Genomic DNA, 23,684 nt, shown 5'->3' with positions numbered 1-23,684 from the left:
ATCTAAGGCTTTTGCCTTAAAAACTAGTTTCTAGCAGTTGCTAGAGGGGTTCTCACATGCTTTCTCAAATACAACAAACTTTATTCAATCTAGCCCCGCCGTAGTTCAGAGCACAGGACATCTGCAGGCGTAACCTGAACAGTAGAAATCTGAGGCTCCGAATGCAGCTTCAGTTTAAAAAAAAAACGATCAACAAATAGGTGTATTTCTTTTGCATAGCAAAGTTGTGTAGAAGAAAGCACAATATGGCATCCAGTGTGTTGTAAGAAAATATTTTTTTTTTATTACAATACTGCCTGTCTATATTCAGACCTTAGGCAGGAGTGGGTACCAGTAAATACAAAAAGAAATGGTTACAATAAACACATACGAGGCATTGTGGCAATAATAACAAAACCTCTGTTAGCGAATACATGAAGAGAAATGCCACAACTGAACATCAATAAAAACATTCAATTAAAATAGGAAAAATATACACATACAACAAACTCATACAGCAAAGCAGCAACATATTTAAATAACTAGTGAAAACATGGATGCATAAACATATGGAAAAACTGCGTGTCAGGCAAAGACATTTGGAAAAAAGAGCGTCAGGGTTCATGTAAAACGCGTCAGAGCTGTTTCTTATGGATTGAAGGGCCTGTAGATAGGATGATAGCGACTGGCATTCCCCCACAGTTGAGGGGAGGGAATTCCAATTTGTTGCAGTTCTCGGGAAAAAAGAATACTGGAACATGTTGGTGTGACTAGAAAACTTATTTTTAGTATGATGGGACCGAGTAGGCCGCCGGTGAGCATCTTTTAGATATGTATCCTTTTTGATACCTAGCTGTCCATGGTAAAGGAGATAAAAGAGTTTCGTTCGCTCGCGGTATTACCTAATTGCTAATTTCTCGAGCTCATATATATATATATATATATATATATATATATATATATATATATATATATATATATATATATATATGTCTATAGGTGTGTGTGTGTGTGTGTGTGTGTGTGTGTGTTGTGTGTGTGTGTGTGTGTGTGTGTGTGTGTGTGTGTGTGTGTGTGTGTGTGTGTGTGTGTGTGTGTGTGTGTGTGTGTGTGTGTGTTATATATCGCGGGCAATGCATGCATACCGCTGGAATATTTGATTCTGGAAAGTTCCTAAACACACTTAGCTGAGAATCACACACCACATCAAGTCCGGGGGACACAAAAAACAGGAAATATAAAATGTCACGTCATTTATTAAAATCGCCTCGAAAGCTTTCAAGCGGCCATTCGTTCTTGAAGGCTTATTGTTATCACCTAAAAAGAATGCGTAAAACTTGGCGCGAACACCAAAAAGACAGTTTCCTCCGGGAATAAAACTTGAATCCATAGTGCTTTTTTAGAGCAAAAAACGACACCACAAGAAAGAAGACAGAACACAGCGCTGTGTTCTGTCTTCTTTCTTGTGGTGTTTTTTGCGCTAAAAAAGCACTATGAATTCTCACCAACTAGCCCGCCAACGCATTCTGCTGAATAAAACTTGAAAACTCACATTTCCTAGCTCTATTAGTATTATATAGTCATTTCCTATGTCATTTCGCTAAACAGCGCCGAAGGGTATTGGATGTGATAGCGCCTATGCTTTTTTTTTTGGTATGTCCTTGGTTTTATGCAATTATTTTCTTAAAAGCATGCATGCATGCACGCGGAGGATAGGCAAGACCATCATGCCTTGAATAATGGCCACCATGATAGTGGCGTACATGCTTCCCCGCAGAATAAATGTGAAGCGCAGACATTCAGCATACAAAGGGAAAAAACCGCGACGCCTCAGAAAAGCTCGAGAGATATAGAAAGGCTCGAACCAGGGTGCTCGCTGGGTTGCAACCGCCCAGTTCGCAGGCTGCCGGGAGGATTTTGCACGCGAGGTCGGTTTCCCACAGATGCCGATTCCATGCAACCAGTGTACGCGGTAGAGTAGCCAAGTCCCCAACCAACGGGGCCGATCCCGGTTCAAGAATTGCCGTCACCGTTGCCGTTCTCGAGGCCCTAAAGGCGCAGTGGTAGTGTACTCGCGATGTTTACACTTTGTACATGCACAAATAATGCTACGCCTCACCGTAATACACCGCAGCACACACTTCACTAAAATGCAACGTTACGCTGCGGTGAAAGTGCACGTAGTACAAAGGGGAAAGACTGTGTTTATGGCTTAAGTAACCGCGGATCGAGTAAGTGGGACGAAACCATCCTCGAAGCAACGGCTAGTCCACGGATTTCGCTTTCTGAGGCCAAATTGGAAAATGATTTGCCATGTCGGAACACTCTGGCGAGAAGCAGGTAGGTTTGAACAGAAAAGAGAAATCTGGCAGCTTGATTGTCGGTTGCCCGGATGTCCTTGGCGATGTGGTCGCTGTTGCAGGAAGGAACACAAAGGGAACGAATTATTGCAGTGCTTATTTCAGGCACAACTTCGAAGCCACTTGATCAACATTGCCACGCAGTCAGCACCTCCTAAGATAAGATCTGATACGTGCGCATGAGGTTTAGCGATTCACCGAATGCGTGGGGATATACAGCACTTACGAAAAAATACCACCCGATCCCTCTTTCACAGGAATCCTTCATAACGCCTAAGTCAAACAATTTATGCGAGGAATGAAAATGACCGTCATTTCGTCTTCTATTAATCATCCTTTGATGGAGAGATTAATGACAACAGAGTTCTGAAACAATAATTCATCGGTCTAAACTCAGTGAATATTTCGTTTTAGTGTCCCTTTTCCTCCATGTTAAGAGTGCGAAATGTCAGGAAAATAGCATCGGTGCAAAAAGAAGAGAAAAAAAAAAGAGTATGTGTTTGTTTTCTTATCTTCGCTACATAGGCGAATAATCTTAAAGCGGCAACAACTTACTTCCCCTCTGTGTATCTTTTGTCTTCTCTTGAGACCCACCGCCCTGCTCGGCCCTGGAAAAAGCACAGGTGTTAACATTTAATACCATATACTTATAGATTCATAATAATAACAACAACAATAATAATAATTTCGGGATCTTTATGTCCCAAAACCACGATGTGATGCGAGGTGGAGGGCTCCCGAAATTTAGCCAGCTGGTGTTCTTTAACCTGCACCGCAATCTAAGTGGTACACGGGCCTGCAGCATTTCGCCTCCGTCGAAATGCGGCCGCCGCGGCCGGGATTCGACCCCGCGACGTCCGGGTCAGCAGTAGAGCACCATAACCAATAGACCACCACGGCGAGTAACTTAAAGCAGGAAGCATAGGCAACGCGACCTTGTTGTACTCCCCCACTCACTTCTTAGTCGACTTCGTGAACGTGTTTTTCTTGCTTTGTACCCAGTTCCTGCAGGGCTTGCGGTCCCTGGGTGATATCCTCGTAGAGTCATTCCACTCAGGCCCTATGAATCCTGAGGGCGTCGGAGCAGCCTTGCACGCGGCATGCCTGTCTTCAGTCCGGCTGCCCGTAGGTCGGCTGTCTTGAAGCTGCGTAAGCCAGAAGAAAGAAATTAGGAGCCCTTCCCTTATAGGAAAAAGGGGGGCAAACGAAGCGTGGTGTGTACGTTCCTGAGCTTCTATCTATCTATCTATCTATCTATCTATCTATCTATCTATCTATCTATCTATCTATCTATCTATCTATCTATCTATCTATCTATCTATCTATCTATCTATCTATCTATCTATCTATCTATCTATCTATCTATCTATCTATCTATCTATCTATCTATCTATCTATCTATCTATCTATCTATCTATCTATCTATCTATCTATCTATCTATCTATCTATCTATCTGTCTGTCTATCTATCTCTCTCTCTCTCTCTATCATTCGGCAATTAATGCTCCCTCATATATGCCGGGAAATAATCGACCTTCCCCCACGTGCTTAGCAGTGCAACACTTCTGTTGCTACTGGCGACGACTGTCATGCGTGAAACAATGAAATTCAACAATTAAAGGCAACAGTGAGATGTGGCAATGTGAAGTCACAAGTGACCTCAATAAAAGATATTTCCAATCAGAAACGGCTGATCGCCGACAAGCCCACCATCGAGAGAACACGGTTATTGGGAAACGGCGCGTACAACTACGTATTTGATCGGCACAGCTTCGAGGGCCTCTGCTAACACGCGATTCAAATATTTTTTCACCGAGTGCCGCAGAAAACGCATTTCGCGCTAGAAACGGAAAAAAATCCGCTCGCTCTCTTCTCCTCCATGACGTCATCAACTGCGCAGCAAGCAAGCGCCACCGGTATTGGCTGATTTCGTGAACGAAGCTATAGCGGACGATCTCTGAGGGCACGTGCTCTCGTCGTGGGGGTACCGCGGCCGCCCACGGTGGGTCGCCACATGCCGGACCGCGCACGTCTGAGTAAGCAGTAGTGGCCAATGCGGAGCAAGAAATGGGAAGATGCTCAATGTGACGACGCACGGCGGTAACTGCGTGACGCATCAAATCCTTTCTTCCTATGCAGTTGCAGCACGCTCTTGACAAGAAATGTTGAGAACGCGTTCGCTTCGTACGATAACTCCGCTTACACTTGACGGATCTGAAAAAGAATTTTTCGGCAGGTGATTCTTGAGGCCAAAAATTAAGGCAACTTCGCACTAGGGGTGTCAAGCTTGAAGGAAGTGCGGAGCTGGGCAGCCTTCTATGTTTCTCTTCGGTTACCTCTTCATTTCCTACTATCTTTCTTTTTCCGTTTTCTTTCTGTCTTTTTTCTCTTTATTTCTATTTATTTCTTGCTCTTCCTATTTTTTTCCTTTTCTTTCTTTCTATTGCTCGCTTGCTTCCTCTTTTGTCTATTTTTATACGCGCTTTTGCCAGGCCCCTAAAGTCCTCCGCACTTATCAAGGTGCTCGAAGAACAAGAGGAAGAAGACTTCTCCTTGGCGCGAGCGCGCGCTCAGCGTATTACAGATGGCTATACTATTCGCGGTTTCGCCTGCGTTACGCCAAGCTACGACAGCATACGACGACAGCATACGACAGCCCGGCCAGCTAAAGTGCTTCGCACTTTAATAGTAAGTATAACAGTAACGTAACAGTACAGTAACGTAACAGTAACATAATAGTAGTATAACAATACTTTCAATAGTAAGTATAACAGCCTTGAAACGTGTTGTGGGACCCCTTCAAAGGGCCCCTTAACCACCCCGTGTTCAGAGACGTGAGAGCGATCTCTTTCTCGCACTCACTCACTGCCCTTCCTACAGGCGCCATCTCCTCCTCGCCACTTATTTCTTCATAAAACGCGTGGGTAATGCGAGTACTGAGCGTCGAGGATTTCGCAGTTTTGGGCTACACGCTGTTCTCTCCGCTTGCGCAGTCGAAAACGCACAAAGCGAAGTGAAACCAGTTGATCGCGCAGGATAGCCATGCGAGACAAGGCAGCACGGGCGTGCGACTGCATGTCAAAGCAGGTATAGGAGACAATTCACAACTGACCTCCCTCGTATATGGACCAATCGAGAGCTTATATTCTCATGACGACACGTTAACAGACCGCTGGCGTTGCGAATTGCGCCGAAAAGACGGCAAACGCCGAAGAGAATAACATGGTCGTTCGTATTTTCAGAGGTCGCTTGAGGGCCATTTAAGTAAGCAATGCAGAATGTCACAAGGACCCTTGACGACCACTGCTCACTTCAGCGCTCCTTCTCCAACTTTGCAGCATGGTTTTAATTTTCAACGCTTCGATTCAGCTACTAGAGCCACACGAGCATCTTCTGATTCCCGATGAACCTCAGCGCAACTACAGAGACGAGGACGATAAGAAATCTCATTTCCAGAATTGCCGCATAATCGGTAAAAGTTTGGACACACTTGTGAAATAACTGAGGCAGCAGCGATTGACTGCTGGGGGGAGCAACACTAACGGAAAAAAATAGTCATTTGACTACTTTCGGAGAGTCCTGACTTGCCACGTATATTACTCTACTTAAAGAGGCAAGTCAACTCTCTTTGTAGATTATACTACCTTATGAGAGTTGTGTGACCCACAAGAGAGGTAACGTGCCTCTTTAAAGAGAGTCATATACGTGGCAAGTCAGGACACTCCGAAGAGTCACACATGCTCTTTGTTTTCTTAGAGTGGATGCGTAAGCGTGGCATCAATGGCACTCACCAAGACAAGAGTTATAAGGTAACAAATTGGGAGAGTTGTAATGTACTCATGATGGTCAGCGCAAATATGGCGTACAAGAGTGTGTCGTCTTTCCTTTTTTTGTGCTGTGTTCTTCTTACGCTGACCATCATGAAGTAAGAGTTAAAACTATCTTAACAGAGCACGGATCAAATATGGCTTCATTTTGCTGATTTATGGGGTTTTCTGTGGGTTTTTTTTTTCATGTATTTTCGTCGCCGCCGCATAAATATGCGCGTTTCTGAAGAAAATAAACCGGTTACAAGTCAACGCCTAGTTCCTTCTTCCTATCGTCCTCGTCTCGATAGTTCCGCTGCGGTTCATGCGCGTCACCAACTAGCCCAAGTTTTCACGTTACTAATTTTCTGATTCAGCCCATCTTCGCCGACACAACGCCTCGGCTTTTTTTCATGTTTTATTTTTTCATGTCTATCGGTTACTATTCCGTGGTCTATCGGTTACGCCACCGACTGCAACGCCGGCACACGCAGGAACGGGCGCCGAAGAGTTGCGCTCTAAAACATTCATTACACCACTTCCAATATATCTTCCGCAAAAGTGATTGCTTAAACTTACAGTCCTGCAGCAGCTCGTTGTGTTGATTTTTTGCAGAGATAGCTTCCGTTCCATGCGACGGGCACAAGGTTTGCCTGCAAGGTAAAAAAGAAGAAAAAGACACGACTTTATCAACGTGATTTCGAACTTTTAGAAGCAACAGACGTGATGTGAAGTGACCTGGGTTTTACATGAATCAATTTGAGCGCCTCGGATTTTTTTTTTTTTTTCATGTGTGCACGTACCACGATTTTTGCACGAGAACTTTTGATTTCCACCAAGACTTCCACCACTGAAACGCCATCGCCACGTCAACGAAATTTCGGTAGCATATTCGAGATGCATTTTCCCTCCGCAGGTGTCCCCTTTCTTTGCCGGTCAAACAGCCAATTTTCGCGTTTGATGAGGCATCTAAGGCTTTTGCCTTTAAAACCGTCATTCAAAATAAAAACTTTGCCGCCTCTCAAGCGAATCATTATGTGCTGCGAAATAATGAAACGATTGAAAGCTCTTCACGGCCGAGCTTCGGGACCCTTTGCGGTGCACTCGTATCATGTCAGTTCGCACATCAGTGTGTGCATCTGCGCACATTTGTTTGCAGTGTGCAAGGAAAGAATCGACCAACTTTCACATCGTCTTTGAAATTACTTGAGAGGTGTCGCGGTAAAAGGCCTGCATAAATGCGATTGATGAGAAATATTCCATCCCAACGAGCCCCTGAACAAAAAGCGCGAACTTTTGTGCGTTCGCGTCGATCGATCTATTTCACATACATTCTCACACCTTGTGTTTAGGAGACGTGCAGGAGGTGTACGCGATTAGAAATGACGACCTTAAGTGCCTTAAACACAGATGGCCGTTTCGAGAGAAGGCCGGTCGTTGCTTGGCACAAATCCCACCGCACGTCGCAATTATTTTTTGTCAGCTGTCTTTTTGAAGTGCTAAAGCTTCACAGTCTTCTATAGACGGTTACAACCTAAGAATAGATGTAAGCTCCGCCCATAGCCGTCACTGCCCCACCAATCGTATTGGCTCATTTCCGTGACGTCAAGCACCTTTAGCGTACTTTAGGTAGGCGGTTTTCCCCGTACGGACACATGCTCGTGTCGCTGGTCCTAAATCAAATACTTAAACTTCCCGCCCAATTTCAGCAAAGATTTAGGCATCACTGCTCAGCCTAACGCAATGCTTTAGTAGGGACGACGAAAGTCTCTTAGTGTGCGTAGTATGTACACTAGCAGCGAACACACATGTTCGTAGGCGGAGGGGGGGGGGGCTGTTTTATTATTACGTTAGAGTAATGATAGTAATAATCGCTTCGTGGTCGCTGTGGTGGACCGTGATTGGTTCAGCGACCATTTTCAGCAAGACGAATATGTTCCTTTCGTCGAGCATTGTATTCACGCTGTTCTTCTGGTGTCTTTAATTTCCGTGGTCTACCCAGAATGAACAGAATGAGTTGCTAGACGGGTCTCCCTTTTGTGTATGAATGCGGGAAACGCACGCGTGGAGAAGGAAGTGACGTTTGACGTCATTCGAAGCCTTCGTGTGAAGTGCAAAGCAGCTGCAACCTAATCTTTACCGGGAATGCGTGGGAGGGTGTTCCCATTGTTCACAGGCGCCTTATCACCCAACATGCGGTTTTGATGCTTGTGGTTTTCTTTATTGAAACGAATACTGAGCTCTATGCTGTACGCTTGATTGCAAAGGAAGATATTCCGCTTGCCTTCATTAATTAAAGGGCCCCTAAACCACCCACAGGTCGAAATTTAGTTGCGGCATTCCAGTTGTGCAGGAGAGTCTACAGCGACCGCGTTCGTCGGCTCATCTTCCCACCTCTCCGAATGCCCTTCCTCGGCGTCCGAAGTGAAAACACAAGGAGGGCGCGTGTCTGCTAGCCAGTGTTGTAGGAGTTACTGAAAAAAAGTAACTAAATACGTTACTCGTTACACTAAAAAAAAAGGAACGCGTTACCGCCCTACGTTACCTACAAAAAAAAAATCACAGCATATCCACGGAGTGAATGATGATGAGTGGGCGAAGCGGCGGAGGTTCATCGGTAAACCGTGAATCTTTCATGAATTCTGCCCAGTACATCATCACCGACGTGAGATCGGGCGCGTTTATACTAAAGGTTCGATGAGAGTTATGACGACTTGCAGCTCACTTTAATTTTACATGTACGCTGTGAATTTTCATTGTTTAATCATGCACAGGAGAAATCGCACACACGCACTACCTTGGAGGTCAAAATCCAGTGCCTATATATACGGGGTGGTCAGTGAACGGTTGTGCAGCGCGAGCGGTCGATTTTTTCAATCAAGACGCTGCCGCGACGCTGCCTCGTGACGCTGCCTGCGTCGGCGCCGCTGCGCCGCGAGGCAAGATAGGGGGGGGGGGGGACCGTAGGAGAAGAGAAAGAGGGGGAAGCGTAGGAGAGGAGAGGGCGATACATACCACGTACTGTCGCAGCGCATTGTCTTTAGGGAGCCTTCATATGTGCACGCCCCCTCCGTTTTTAAGACTGGTTACACACTACTACGACGGGGACGAACGGGTGCCGCTATAAGGAGCTTCGCCCCTAAAACATCTGGCGTCTTTCGTTAAGCAGCTGGCGTCTTTTCGTTTTGCTTCAGAAACATCCGGCGTCTTTTCGTTTTGCTTTTAGAAAACATCTGGCGTCTTTCGTTGGTTTATTTCATCAATCAACGGCGTTTTGAACAAAATTTTTATTGTTTAATCACGCACATGAGAAATCTCACCAGGCACTACCTTGGAGGTAAACAATGGCTGCTAATGGGAATGAGAGAAGAAGTCGGCTTTTAGCTAACACTTACACTTCTACTTCTACTAACGTTTCCTACTGGAACATGCCAATGGCTGCTAATGGGGAATGAGAGACAGAAGAATTCGGCTTTTAGTTAACGCGCACGCTGCGAATTTTTTATTGTTCAACAACGCACAGGAGAAATCTCCCACCGGCACCACCTTGGAGGCCAAGATCTGGTACTAGCGTTAAGACTGGTTACGCACTACGACGGGGACGAACGGGTGCCGCTTTAAGGAGCTTCGCCCCTAAAAACGTAACGCGTTACCGTTACCGAAAAAAAGTAACGGACGTTACCTCTGCCGTTACTCCGCAATCATAAATTTCAATCGATGTGTGTCTGCTGCAGGAACCCACAATAACAATAATTGAAGTCTGAAATTTATGTTTCACATAAAACTTCTAACCCAAACAACAAATATACCCAAAATGCTGATTTAACGAGTATTACTTGCACAAATGTACCGGACCTTAGCAATGGTATAGCGGCTTAAAGTTGCCTTTAGAGTTACGTGTGATGGCTTCTGACTCTGACACATGGTGAAGCCATTTTTCTCAATGTGACATTATACAGAATATAAGATTCAATCATCAACGCTATTCGCAAAGAAAGCATCAATGAAATCTCAGGAAATTTACAATAATTCTGATGGTGTGCTTCTGCTAGCAAAATAAATGCGCGAATTTAGTAGCAGTAGACAACTCGGAAGGCAAAATAATAATAATAATAATAATAATAATAATAATAATAATAATAATAATAATAATAATAATAATAATAATATCTGGCGTTTAAGGGGAGATTAGGGGTGTGCGAATATTCGAAAGTTTCGAATATTCGTCGAATATTACATTCGAAATATTCGTATTCGATTCGAAAATCGTGTATTCGAAAAGTTTCGAATATTCGATAACTTCGAAAACTCGAAAAATTCGAATATGCGATTCGATTATCATGCATAAAATAACTCGTCTTCCACATTTCTGCTGCGTTCGTATCGCTACAAACGTTGCCGATAGGAGCGATAAACATCGTAAGTACACGGAGGCACGATATCTGCCTGCGACGAGCACCCCAATACGTATGATTTATTGCTGGTGCATCTCCGACGTGCAGCGCTGTTGGCGATCATGTAACCGTACATTTTCAATATTGTGCGGCCATAACGTGCCGCACTACCCCTCGCTCACTATGCGGGACCACTTCTGAAGGAAGACAGTGACCCACGTGACTGGTGGCGGACTGTAGGCACCTTCAGATATCCCAGTCTGGCAAAGCGTTGCCCCATGTAACTCCCTATACCAGCCACTTCTGTTCCAAGCGAGCGTGCCTTTTCAGTGTCAGGGGGGGGGGGGGTTGTCTCTGTTACAAGGGAGCGTCTGCTACCTGATCATGTGGAGCAACTCATATTTCTTCATGATAACATCTAGTCATTACTTTCATTGTGCGTGTTGTGATGTGCATTGTGGTAGTCTGGCCATTGTGTTCTGCATATAGCAGTGTATGTTGTGCTGCCAGTCAGGCTGTTAATGTTTGTTTTTTTTTTCAAATAGCTATATGTTAAATAAAATATCGTTATTGTGAAGGCATTTTTCCTATGATATTCGATATTCGATTCGATATTCGAAGGTGGATATTCGTATTCGATTCGTATTCGAAAAATTTGATATTCGCACACCCCTAGGGGAGATGCTACTCGAAGACACTTTTTCTTTAATATTCACCCTAGAGCAATGAAACTTGAGATGCTTATAGAACTTTTTATGTTGATTTCAAATATATAATTAGTTTTCTTGCAAGTTGCATACTTTTAGTTCTGCAACATGACAAAGTGAAAAACTTAAGCCTTTTGCCCCCCCTCTTTTCAGACCTAAACTTCAATAATTTTTTACAATTGATAGTTCATAATGTTTCAAATAAAGTGTGGAATGCAAGTAACTAATTAGGAAGTCCATACAAAATATGTACTAGACGAGAAAAATTTTAACGTGGGAAGTTCATATTTCTCCTACCCTAGTAAAAGTTTACATAACTTGTTTTTATTATATAATAAGAATATTGAAACTTAAACAAGATAATTGCATTTAACCTACTTTGGAAAAAAATTGGGAAAAATTTCATGCAGATCTGAGCACCAGAAGTACCCGAAAAAGGAGGGGCACATTGACAAAAATGGCAAAATTTGCGTTTTGAGAAAAACGATTTTTAAAGTCAAAATTGCATGTTTATTTATCAAAGATGTCATTGAATGCGACTAAATTTGTACACAAGAAAGAGCAATCCTCCTTGTAGTGGCCACTGCCATTAAAATGTGCCAGCACCATAGGTTTGGCCTTCACGGCTCTTTCGAGCTGACTCCTCGACAAGAGATTTTTTTCTCCAGCGAACGCCGACGAGCCCTTGCTTCTCCTGTTAGTTTTTGAGACATTTTTTTCTGGCGTGTGCTGTCCCGTGATGTGCCAAGAGCAACCAGATCATGAGGCGGGAGCACGCCAAGCTCTTCCAGAACACGTTCAAAACTGGAGTGCCCTCGATTAAACCAACATGTTCAGTGCTGTCATATCAGCAATCAACGAAGACTCGTCGTCCTGTGATTTTTTTTTCGTCTTCGAAGAGTCTAATCTTTTTCTGGGAGGCACTCACATATTCGAATGCCGCGGCAAATTCGTCGGACGCATCGGCGTCACTGCCACTACGCCTTGCGGCAGCAGACGCTCTTTTCGTGGTTTGAGTGTTTGGCTTTGATTTGCGCCGGCGTCCTCGAAATTTGTACGCCGCGTGAAACTTCACAGGCCGGTGACCGCGCTTCCTATGGCTTTCTTCATCCATAACGGATAAGCACTCGAGAAAAGCGTTGTTCAGCTGCGCTGCTCAACGAGACACGGATCCTGCAAGTAGGCTTCACAGCACACACAGGCGCGCAGCGGCCAATGGCGGCTCCCGATCCGTACCACGTGATTTAAAGCCAGTCGCGGCGCTCGAAAAAGGCGGCAAAAGCGTGCGTCTCTTTATTATTTCTTGCGCTGCAGCAGCGCGGGAAACCGTCGTTATTTGAACAGTGAGGCTCGGCTCTTCGCCTCATGCGGTCGACAATAGCGAGCGGCAGCGCATTATCGGCGGCAAGGTGCTCGAAGACGACACACTTTCGGCCTTTTGACAGCCACCTTGTGCTCTTTAGACGCAATTTTAAAGACTTTCCAGTTGAGTCTCGGCATTGATTTTTTTTTTCAGAACAGTAGAGGTACTAATCTTAACAAAACAGGTGAAAACAAAAAATCGATAATTTTTTAGAAAACTCGCGTTTTTCGACCCGCATCTCCCCTTAACGTCCCAAAACCACCATATGATTATGAGAGACGCCGTAGTGGAGGGCTCCGGATATTTCGACCACCTGGGGTTCTTTAACGTGCACCTATATCTAAGCACACGGGCCTCGAACATTTTCGCCTCCATCGAAAATGCAGCCGCCGCGGCCGGGATCCGATCCCGCGACCTTCGGGTCAGCAGTCGAGCGCCGTAACCACTAGGCCAACGCGGCGGGGCAAGGCAAAAGTCATGCGGTGCGGCTATTTTACTGTGTGCTTTATGTAGACGTATAAACGTTCGCTAATAATCTAACTACTTTAACTCCACAAATAATTTTTACTTATTAACTTTCAGTGATTAACTCAGTGGTCATTGAAGAAATCACACGCTTCTTTATTCATTCACCCAAGACGACTCCAAGGCGAAAGCCTTCTTCTAATGTTTTTTTTTTTTTCCTCATTCGATGTAATATGTCCTTCCCCGCCCCCTCTAAAGGCTTTCTGCAACGAACGTGGTTGTGCATTACCTCCAGGATCGGAGACGTTTCAAGCTTTTTGCGCATCACCTGGTCTCACAAGGCCTCCGTGATCGGCCCACCTTTGACTAAGTACCTGCCATGTGATGTCGTCGTTATGTGACGTCGAAGTGACGTCATGAAGGCGTCGTGGGGACGTCGGAAGTTTTGGCTGTGTCGTCATGATGACTTCATATGGTGACGCCATCACGTGATGATGATGACGTTTTTGCATCACTCGTGTTGACGCAGCGGATGCCGACGCTGACAGTCACTTTTCGCCTTTGACGAGGCATCTAAGGCTTTCGCCTTAATCTGCTTTGATTATCATGTTATAAATAACTTTCACGAATCAACTCGCTGCCTACACCTTGCTTTATCACCATATATGCGCGCAGTCGGGCTTTCACTCGCTTGTTATGGCTTTGGATACCCAATAGACGTCATATTTTTTGCTTCAGTTCTTTCACGCCGGTTTTTGCGTTCAAGGCCAAGTTCCATCGCATAAGACTTATAAGGCTTTCTATATAATTACCTTGTCTTCTTCATCGGCTTAATTCACAGTATATTTTAAATTGCTAGCGAAGCCACAGTCCACTAGTGTTTCAACGTGCAGAAGTACGCGAAAAGCTTAAGCCGCGAAGAGATAAAAACGGCCGGGATGCGGATGTATATACTTAATGGACGGCGAGCGCTTGACGCTATGGCACTCAGAAGCAAGACCGCCAAGTGCGCGATGGATGCGACATGCAAAAACGCTAGTGTATACTTGGGTACAGACGGTCAAAAATAATCCGGATGCATCACTTACGGCGAGCCTCATAATAGAGAGTTACAGAATAGGGTACGCAAGGCCTTGCGTTTGTCGCACTGTGCATGCGTCATTGGGTACGCACATAATGTTACGAAATAGCGTGTCGTACCCAACGAACGCTAACGCTACGAACCCTATTCGAAAACTGTCTAATGAGTTCGCAGTTGTCGCACGTAAAACCTCATCGTCTAATTACCTCTAAACGTGCTGCCGCGTCCGCGAGTTGCAAGTCATGCTCGTGGCGTAAGCGGCTGCCATAGCCCGCTGCGAATGCGACCACGGAAACGAGATGTTCCGTTGACGTGTCTTGTGCCGTTAAAACCAAAACGACGGCGACCGCGCTAACGCCATGGTTGACAAAGAACGCGAAATAATCTTCAGAGTTTGAAAGCTGCGCCCGTGTTTCTATTTTTAGACATCATCAGTCGCGCTGATCGCGTTGATAACGGCGTCGTGGCGGCGTGCGAGCGATACGCGCGAATAAAAAACGATGTCCGGCCTATCGATGCGTGCGGCAAGCAGCACGGCTTCCCGGTCAAGGAGCTAACATCCGGGACTCGGGACCGCCATTTTGCACCTTCCGCGGACCTCGCCGCGCGTCGCGTTTATTGAAGGAATTGAACTCTACGTCGTACGAGCAGGAGCCGCATACCTGCTTACGCAATGTCAAGGGGCTGTGTTTTACGGCGTTACAGGCTGCATAGCTAATCTGAAGGTCGTGGGATTGATTCCCGGCAGCGGTGGCCGCATTTCTATGGAAGCAAAATGATAGCGCGCTTTAAAGAATCCCAGGGGGTCGCAATCGCCTGGGCCATCCACTACGGCGTCTCTCATAATCATGTCGTGACTTTGGACGTAAAACACCAACAACTATTATTACGTTACACGCTAAATGGACATTGAAAACTACAATACGCTCCCATTCTTCGCCAGGCCGCAAGCGGGTGCCCTTGTAAAACGCGTTTATGTTTGAATGTTTAGAACGGGGCATCATAAACACACAAGAGTTAATTGAGAGTCAGGTGAAGTACGTCTCCAATATAAACCACGATATTGCAGTTTTATCGCGAAAGCTGCAATCGACGCAGGCCGTGAAAACGCCACGCCATTCGGAATGCAAATGCACGTAATGGACAGCAAGTCCTTGTCACTGGAAGAGTCCGAAGCCACATGGTAAGCCATGTTGAAGACAAGATGTGTTTGTCCGCCTCGGTGATACAGTGGTTACGGTGCTCGGCGGCTTACCTGATGGTCGCGGGCTCGATCCCAACCGCGGTGGTCGCATTTTCATGGAGGCGAAGTGCTATAGAGACCAGTGTACTTCGCGGTGACAGTACACATTAAAAGAACACCAGATGTTCGGAATTTCCGAAGCCATCCACTACGCGGCGTGCCTCATAATCATATTTTGGTTTGGCACCTAAAACCCCATATGTTAATATTACAACGACGTGTTCGCATATGTATATCCCTCCTAACATGTTCAATGGACCACAGAATTAACTTAAAATGTTGGTGTATTTCGGTAGAATGTTGAAATGATCTCGGCGAATTACTGAACTGGAAGAACTGAACACTGCGAGAAGCGTAACTGCGAATTGCTTGCTGGCTGCACAGCGTTGGGGTGATACGTATAGAACAACGCCATCAGCGTAAGATCTGCGTTTCCGAACCACAAAACAAGGAGATGAATGGATCAGCGTGCCGTCACCATCGTTACACCAAAATGAAATCTTGTACCCATATGCAACATGCCACACAACAGCACCATTTTATATTGCCTGTCCCTGTCTCTTTCATGTAGCTCATATATTTCGCCTATCAAAACTACAATGTAATTATGAGGCACGTTGTAGTTATAAGTACTATGGATTAATTCTGACTACCTAGGGTTCCTTGGCGAGCACCTATATCTAAGTACGTACACGAGTGTTCTTGCACTTGGCCCCCATCGAAATGTAGCCGCCGTTGCCGTGAATCGAGCCCGAGTCTAGGAGCTTAGTTACCCCAACTTTGTGTGTGTGTGTGTTTACTTAATTATTTCCTAGATAAGTGTCAACGTGACAACTCAGTAAAACTTGGTTGTTAGTCAACGCCTTGTATGTGACCTCCTGCCTTCGTCTCGGTCTTGGTTACTAGAGCTGTTCTTTTCTCCGAGTTAGCTAGTGTACTTAGATTTACGCTAACAAAACTGATCCGGGCGCAGCCACTTTCGGCGTGCCTCATAAGCGGATTGTAGACACTTAACAGAGCTTATAATTTAATCAATTCGGAATGTGTGGCAACACTCGTGGTCAGAGCGCCACCACGAATCTGAAGGCGGCCTTGCAGCAATACATTCGGCAATATATTCTCTCAGACATCACAAGCAGACCTTTCGCGCCCAAGTACCGAAAATAAAGGTAACGTTCAAATCACGCGTTAATGTATCCGTTTCGCGAATTTTTGAGTTTAATATCGATAAAACGAAGCCGACAGCGCTAACTACGCAGTTCCTGTCGAAGAACACGGGAGTAGCTTCTAGAACACGCCATGTTCGGCCGCAGCACGCAGACACGACTTTTTTTTTCCTTGAGTTTTTTTTTTTTTTTTCTACATCGCCCCAGTCGCGCTGATCGCTGTGATAACAGCGGCGTCGTGGCGGCGTGCGCCAGTGACGTATAGACAAGATTGACCAATGCGCGAATAAAGACAATATTCCAGGCATGTCTACGCATGCGCAAAGCATCATGGCATCGTGATTTTCGCCGACGGGGAGCGTCTTTCCGCGGTTTTGGGCCGCCATTTCGCTCCCTTCTTTCGACTATGGTGGTTGCTTTGTCTGTCTGCTGAGCGCTGCGTCGCATTGCTGTCGTACACGCGCATTGACAGGCTCCTCTTGACGACTTCGCGCCCGTGTTACCGTGCGTCTTCTACACGGACTCCGAAAGAACTGGCTTCAACCTCTGAACATTGAAAATGTGAGGAACATTTCGAAAAACTTCGTGCCTGAGAAGCCTTCTGACACCGCCGCAAGCAGTGTGCTCCGGTTGCTACCAGAGACTGCTCGCTGCTCGACATGTGCAAGAGCTACTGTCAACTTGCCACGGGCGTTTGTTTCGACCCTCAAGTTCCTCCCGCACGACAATTTTCGCCCTTCACGCCAGTTTCTGGAATACATGCGACGCTCGGCGAATACTCCGAACCTCGGCAAGTTCACGACGTTACCGTAGGCCTAACGCTAATTGCTCCCTCTGGGGAAGCCGGAGAAGCGAACTTACAAGTGGCAAGTCATGCCTGCCGTGGACCCATTTTTCGTTGTGCGCGTTCACCAACCGTCGGCGTCACCTGAACAAAGAGCTTTGATTCATGGTCGACACTTCTCTGAGGACCAGTGGAAACGTCCCTCGTCACGGAGTGCCTGGTCATCGGTCAACAAGATAGGGAGTCTCCGAGCTCGCGAGGGTGGTGCGCAGCTTAGGTAGTCTGTCAGTTGAGTTTCTCGAATTGGTACGCGCCAGGCGTCTTGGTTACGCTCGCAAAAAGTTACGTGAGATTAGTTGCGGCGTAAAATTAAGCCCGAATCTTTTCTGGGCGTGCTGCGGCCACGTATCGGGTGTTCGCCGTGACGGAATTTGAGAGGACGGAGCGCGTCGCTCAGTGGCGTAGCCAGGGGGTGGCACACAAGGCCCGTGCACCCTCCCTCCCCCCCTCCCCCCCGAATTTTTTCCCCATGGCTCAAACAGCACAAAATGTCACTTGACCACATGTGCCTGTCCGGCCCGCACTTCAGGTCAAGGCTGTGTCTCCCCGCCCCGAAAAAAAAATTGTGTACGCCCCATGGCGTCGCTGGTGTAGCGATGCATACAGCTTCAGACATAGCTCACATTTAGGCAGGTAGCTGACACTAGGCAGGTTAGCTTGATAGCCGTCCTCTTTCGATTTCGTCAGGGACATTGCCCGTTCCGAATAACTTTGCGACCTCGACCACTATTTCGGGATTAGGTACTTCGCGCGCGGTACGAGTTGAAGTGAGGCGTAGTTTTCTGTTAAGCGAAATGTGGTTTCGAGGAAGCAAACGGCATGCGGAATTAACCTCGTTAGCTCGATAGCTTTGTTAGCGCTGCGAAACTTCTTCGGGCTGCAGGTCAGCGCTTCCTGCTGCAGCCAATGTGAGTGGCCGTCAACCTTATTGCACTTCATGTGCGTGTGCGGGCAGTCTGTTTGCCCATTACTGTGTTACGCACCCCGCACACTTGGTTGGACGCGCCGCTCGCTTTGGTCGAGTTCTTGGAACACGGCCCACGTACGCAGGCGAGCCCTCTCACGGTGAGTATATATATATATACCAGTTGTTCCTACGTCCGTCTTAACTTCTAAAGACTGTTTGTTGAACGTTTCAGATGCCTTGTCACTGCGGGCTGCCATACATCGACATCTGACCACGGCAATCATCCGAGTACCAGCGCGTGAATCCATCGTTGCGGTGAGTTTCGTAGTAATATTGCAAGTGAGATGAGTGATATACCACGCTGGTGTCTAACCAGAGCCCCCAGATTTGGTGGCCGGCTGTTGCAGCCATATCGGGTCTTCTCCGTGACGGAATCGAAGACGACGGGATGTGGGTCGGGGGCGCGCCGCATATAGCTTCAGGCTTAGCGAACACGATAGGCAGGATATGACAGGTGTCTTCTTTCGATTTCGTCAGGGACATTGAACCCGTTCCGAATGAACTTGTGAAGCGACCACTATTTCGTGTCGAGTAGCCCGCGCGCGATAGTGCGCTCGAGCGAAATGTGCTTTCGCGGAAGCAAGCGGCGTCCGGAATTGCCTCGGCAGCTTAGGATTTAGCCGTGCAGGAGAACACACTGTTCACCCTACAGTGCGATTCCATTGCAGTTATTCCTTCTTTTCCTGGTTGCTATGTTTCTCATGATCCCTTTATTCACGATGCTGCTTACTATGCACTTTCGAGGTTTACTTGCAGGATTTTCTTCGAGTCCAGCCGACCTTCCAGGAGTCTATGGAGCGCAGAACACTATTCTCGAAATGGTGTGTAGGCGCGTATTTTTCCTTTCAATTGTTTAACAAGCCGCTTTTGCACCTCTTCAGATACACCAGGGCCTCCAGATGTCCCGTTCCTGAACGAGCTGTGCATCGAAGACTGTCCAGTCCGAGTCCAGTGGGACGTGGCGCTGAACACCACTCATCCTGTGGCCGTGTCCAGCAGCACTTCCACATTCAACCGCCGATACTCCTGTGAGAAGGAACTTCAATAAGCGCCCCACATTCGCACAACTCTTGCTTCAGCTGTGTTTACATGTGCTTAACAATTCCGCAACATGTCGTTGCAGCTTCCCCATGCCTGTCTCCCATTGCTACTCGTGACAAGGACATGTAGCTGGCTCCTGCAGACTGGTTCTAATGTATACGTTTCTGAGGTCCCTTGGGCTTCATACTTCACATGACGGAACTCACTGCCACCTTTGCACTGCTCACTGATGGCGCCATCGTGGGAGGGAGACTACACATTGGTGCTACCCGTGGAATTCTGTTGGTAGGGGTCACATTCGCGCAACTCTTGTTTCAGCAGTGTTTACACTTGCTTAACGATTCCATCACTTATCGTTGCAGCTCCCCGTGCTTGTCTTCCATTGCTACGGTGTGGCAAAGACATGGAGCTGGCTCCTGCAGACTGGTTCGAATGCCTACGTTCCTGAGGGCCCCTGGGCGTCATACGTCACATGACCGAACTCACTGCCACCTTTGCACTGCTTCGCTGATGGCGCCATCGAGGGAGACTGCGCATTGATGCTACTCGTGGAATTCTGTTGTAGGTGTCACATTCGCGCAACTCTTGCTCCAGCTGTGTTTACATGTGCTTAACGATTCCATCACTTGTCGTTCCAGCTCCCCGTGCTTGTCTTCCATTGCTACGGTGTGACAAAGACATGGAGCTGGCTCCTGCAGACTGGTTCGAATGCCTACGCTCCTGAGGGCCCCTGGGCGTCATACGTCACATGACCGAACTCACTGCCACCTTTGCACTGCTTCGCTGATGGCGCCATCGAGGGAGACTGCGCATTGGTGCTACTCGTGGAATTCTGTTGGTAGGGGTCACATTCGCGCAACTCTTGCTTCAGCTGTGTTTACATGTGCTTAACGATTCCATCACTTGTCGTTCCAGCTCCCCGTGCCTGTTTCCATTGCTACAGCGTGACAGACATGGAGCTGGCTCCTGCAGACTGGTTCGAATGCCTACTTTCCTGAGGGCTCCTGGGCGTCATACGTCACGTGACCGAACTCACTGCCACCTTTGCACTGCTTCGCTGATGGCGCCATCGAGGGAGACTGCGCATTGGTGCTACTCGTGGAATTCTGTTGGTAGGGGTCACATTTGCGCAACTCTTTTTTTTTCAGCAGTGTTTACATGTACTTAATCATTCCATCACTTGTCGTTGCAGCTTCCACGTGCCTGTCTTCCATCGCTACCTTTGACAAAGACATGGAGCTGGCTCCTGCAGACTGGTTCGAATGCCTACGTTCCTGAGGTCCCGAGGCATCACTCATCGTATGGCCGAACTTATATTGGCACCTTTGCACTCCTTCGCTGATTGCGTCATCCAGGGAGACGGGACGTTGCTACTACGTTTGCAGAAGGTAGGAAAAGGCTTCATTATTTGTATCGTCCTCCACCCTTGACAATCGAGCAACTTCGCCCTCCTTCTCGCCTTGGAGTCCACACACAGCAATCGATGTCAATGAAATACAAGTGCGAAGACTATCAGCTCCGTTTGTGCATATTTATTGTAAACACCTAGATTCCTCGACCTATGCTCTAATTGTCAAATATTGAACGTTGGTCGGAGTTTTGCGAGGCTGCCGGGCTAAAATTCTTTCATTCCATTTATTTTTCAATGTTAAGCATTCGTACGGAGGATTGTATCCTTAGTCTCAACTAGGTCCATCCGTCATAAACACGGTCCGAACGCAAAACCTGTTTGTGCACACAAATGCGTTGCATTTTTGTGTTTTTTTTCTCAATCTGTTTCGACAGAATTAGCATCACTCAGTACTGCTATTTAGCCATCCCGCCGAACTTCATTCCGTATATCGTTTATTACTTGCCTTTGTTTTGTTAGCGGAATTAAATCTGTGCTGCACTATCTGATTGCGTGTACGAATTTTATCTACAGTCGTGTGCAATATGAACTGGTACACCCAAATTGCTTTTTAAGCGTCATTAAACCACCTTTTGTGTAAGTTGATGCATGTGTTTATATGCGTGCGTGTATGCATAGAGATGCAAAATTTAAAAATTTTGGGTAGGAGTCACGAAAGCACTAAAAAATCTAACTGCAGAAAAAGCGCGAATAAGACACCCCCCACCCCCAAATAAAAAATTAACTGGGCAGCCTAACTAGTGGTACGAAGACTGAGGAAACAGCGGAGTTGGTGCCTATCCCTTCTCAATTCCCTCCTCCCTCAACTTCACTTCGTTTTCCCATCCCTTGGTATACTATATTATACATGGCTATGCTATGTCTCACCCTCTGCTTCTCATTTCTTTCCTCATCACTCATCCTCGCCCTCACTTGCCTTTCCCACCCCTTGCTATGCTTCTATGCTCATTTGCTGACATTGCGTGCCGTGGGATAGCTAGGCTGGGCTCCCCTTCTGTTAACGTGGCTGCTACTCGCTCAACCAGTTCATTCGGGACCACAACGGAGTTTCGCCAAGCTTCATCAGCTCCGCTGTTAAAAAAATAAATAAAACGACCAGATACTATAAAATCCTACGAACGACTCGCTGAAAAAAATCACAGCATATCCACGGAGTGAATGATGATGAGTAGGCGAAGCTGCGGTGGTTCATCGGTAAACCGTGAATTCTGCCCAGTACATCATCACCGACGTGAGACCGGGCGCGTTTATACTAAAGGTTCGATGAGAGTTATGACGACTTGCAGCTCACTTTATTTTTACATGTACGCTGTGAATTTTCATTGTTTAGAAAACCATTGCTTTAGAAAACATCTGGCGTCTTTTCGTTTTGCTTTTAGAAAACATCTGGCGTCTTTCTTTGGTTTATTTCATCAATCAACGGCGTTTTGAAAAATTTTTATTGTTTAATCACGCACAGGAGAAATCTCACCAGGCACTACCTTGGAGGTAAACAATGGCTGCTAATGGGAATGAGAGACAGAAGAAGTCGGCTTTTAGCTAACAGTTACACTTCTACTTCTACTAACATTTCCTACTGGAACATGCCAATGGCTGCTAATGGGGAATGAGAGACAGAAGAATTCGGCTTTTAGTTAACGCGCACGCTGCGAATTTTTTATTGTTCAACAACGCACAGGAGAAATCTCCCACCGGCACCACCTTGGAGGTCAAGATCTGGTACTAGCGTTACGACTGGTTACGCACTACGAGAGACGAACGGGTGCCGCTTTAAGGAGCTTCGCCCCTAAAAAGCCCAAATCCGCCTATTATAAGCGGAACTGGCAACTCTGACAGGAAATGTCGCTGGAGCCGACGTTTCGACAATTGGACCTCGTCTGTTTGCTGCCTTGAACAAGATAAATCCACTCGCAGAAACGGTGTCTACAGCGACATTGCCTGTTAAGACTTTTTTTTATCTGTGTGCAGGAATGATAGTGCGGCCGTGTGTTTTCGCATTCCTCGAATTGCACGAACACACCTCTCATGTCGTTTCAGGCTCCCAGCGTGTTCCGGCGTGTGGCGCGCTACAGAAGATTGATCCAGCCCGCTCATTGACATCTAACATCCGTGGCATCCCTCCAAGAGCGACTACGTCCAGCCTGGTCGTTCTACCGGGGACTCTGGACCGGTCAAGTCTTCGTGCGTTTCTAAGACTTTGTTGCTATCCCGCACTATCTTCGCTGCGTGTGAGCGTTCATCCAAAAGACTGCAGTCGGCGTTGCTGGACCACCTAACGGATCGCTTGCTGCAATTTTTTTTCTTTCAGTAGCCTATGCAAGAAAGGTTATTTCAACAGTTCAGTGTAGCAAGCCAAGCCGTGCTGAGAGCTTCCCTTCGCTCAGCCAACGGCTGGGGCGTCTAGCAGTTACAATAATACAAAGCCAAAGAACTGTAATAAGCACCGATTTCTCACTCACGAGCTGATCTGTAAATGTTTGGCGGTGAGGGTAAGGATACTTGTTTACACTGTGCGCTTTTGCATCAATGCATATATGGTGCCTGTCCATGTGCATTTTTATTTAGCTCCATCGCCTAAGTTTGCAGGTAATCTGTGATGGTCTTGTTGGTCGTGAATAGATCAAACTTGTTTCAATGGGATTCGCTCTTGTCATTGTCGCTGGTAGCGACCATAAGCCGTTGATAGTTCACTGGCGAATCATATCGACGTTTTTTCTCGCCATAATGGCTGTGTATAGGGTGCCGAAGTGATCGCTCGCTATCGTTCATGGACATCCACTTTGGAAACAGTTCAGGCACTGGGCCAGCCTCCCTGTCTTTGTCTACTTCTTCCTCCCCCTTCACATGTTTGTCTGTC

At 46.7% G+C, this 23,684-nt stretch overlaps 1 protein-coding gene and 1 long non-coding RNA gene across 3 annotated transcripts in view; one reads left to right on the top strand and one right to left on the bottom strand.

Moving 5' to 3' along the window:
• Nucleotides 1–2,122: 2,122 nt before the first annotated feature.
• The window catches only part of LOC119406928 (uncharacterized), a 36,347-nt gene continuing 14,785 nt past the window's right edge, over nt 2,123–23,684 (bottom strand). The window contains exons 2-5 of one of the 2 annotated variants that reach the window (XM_037673720.2): nt 6,725–6,798; nt 3,297–3,484; nt 2,895–2,947; nt 2,123–2,392 (exon numbers count right to left, since the gene is read on the bottom strand). In XM_037673720.2, coding sequence (XP_037529648.1) covers nt 2,244–2,392; nt 2,895–2,947; nt 3,297–3,484; nt 6,725–6,798 — 464 coding nt within the window. In that variant the 3' untranslated portion in view covers nt 2,123–2,243. The remainder of the gene's footprint in view (nt 2,393–2,894; nt 2,948–3,296; nt 3,485–6,724; nt 6,799–23,684) is intronic. The other variant, XM_037673719.2, reaches the window with a different exon arrangement.
• LOC119406930 (uncharacterized) lies at nt 19,784–23,616 on the top strand. The gene is made up of 4 exons (XR_007417873.1): nt 19,784–19,977; nt 20,055–20,254; nt 20,609–20,804; nt 22,865–23,616. It is a non-coding gene; the product is annotated as an uncharacterized LOC119406930 (long non-coding RNA).

Source organism: Rhipicephalus sanguineus, chromosome 10 (genome assembly GCF_013339695.2).
Source record: "Rhipicephalus sanguineus isolate Rsan-2018 chromosome 10, BIME_Rsan_1.4, whole genome shotgun sequence".
Classification (NCBI taxonomy): domain Eukaryota; kingdom Metazoa; phylum Arthropoda; class Arachnida; order Ixodida; family Ixodidae; genus Rhipicephalus; species Rhipicephalus sanguineus.
Note: the sequence above shows the minus strand (reverse complement) of the source record. Positions and strands in the feature narration are given on the sequence as shown.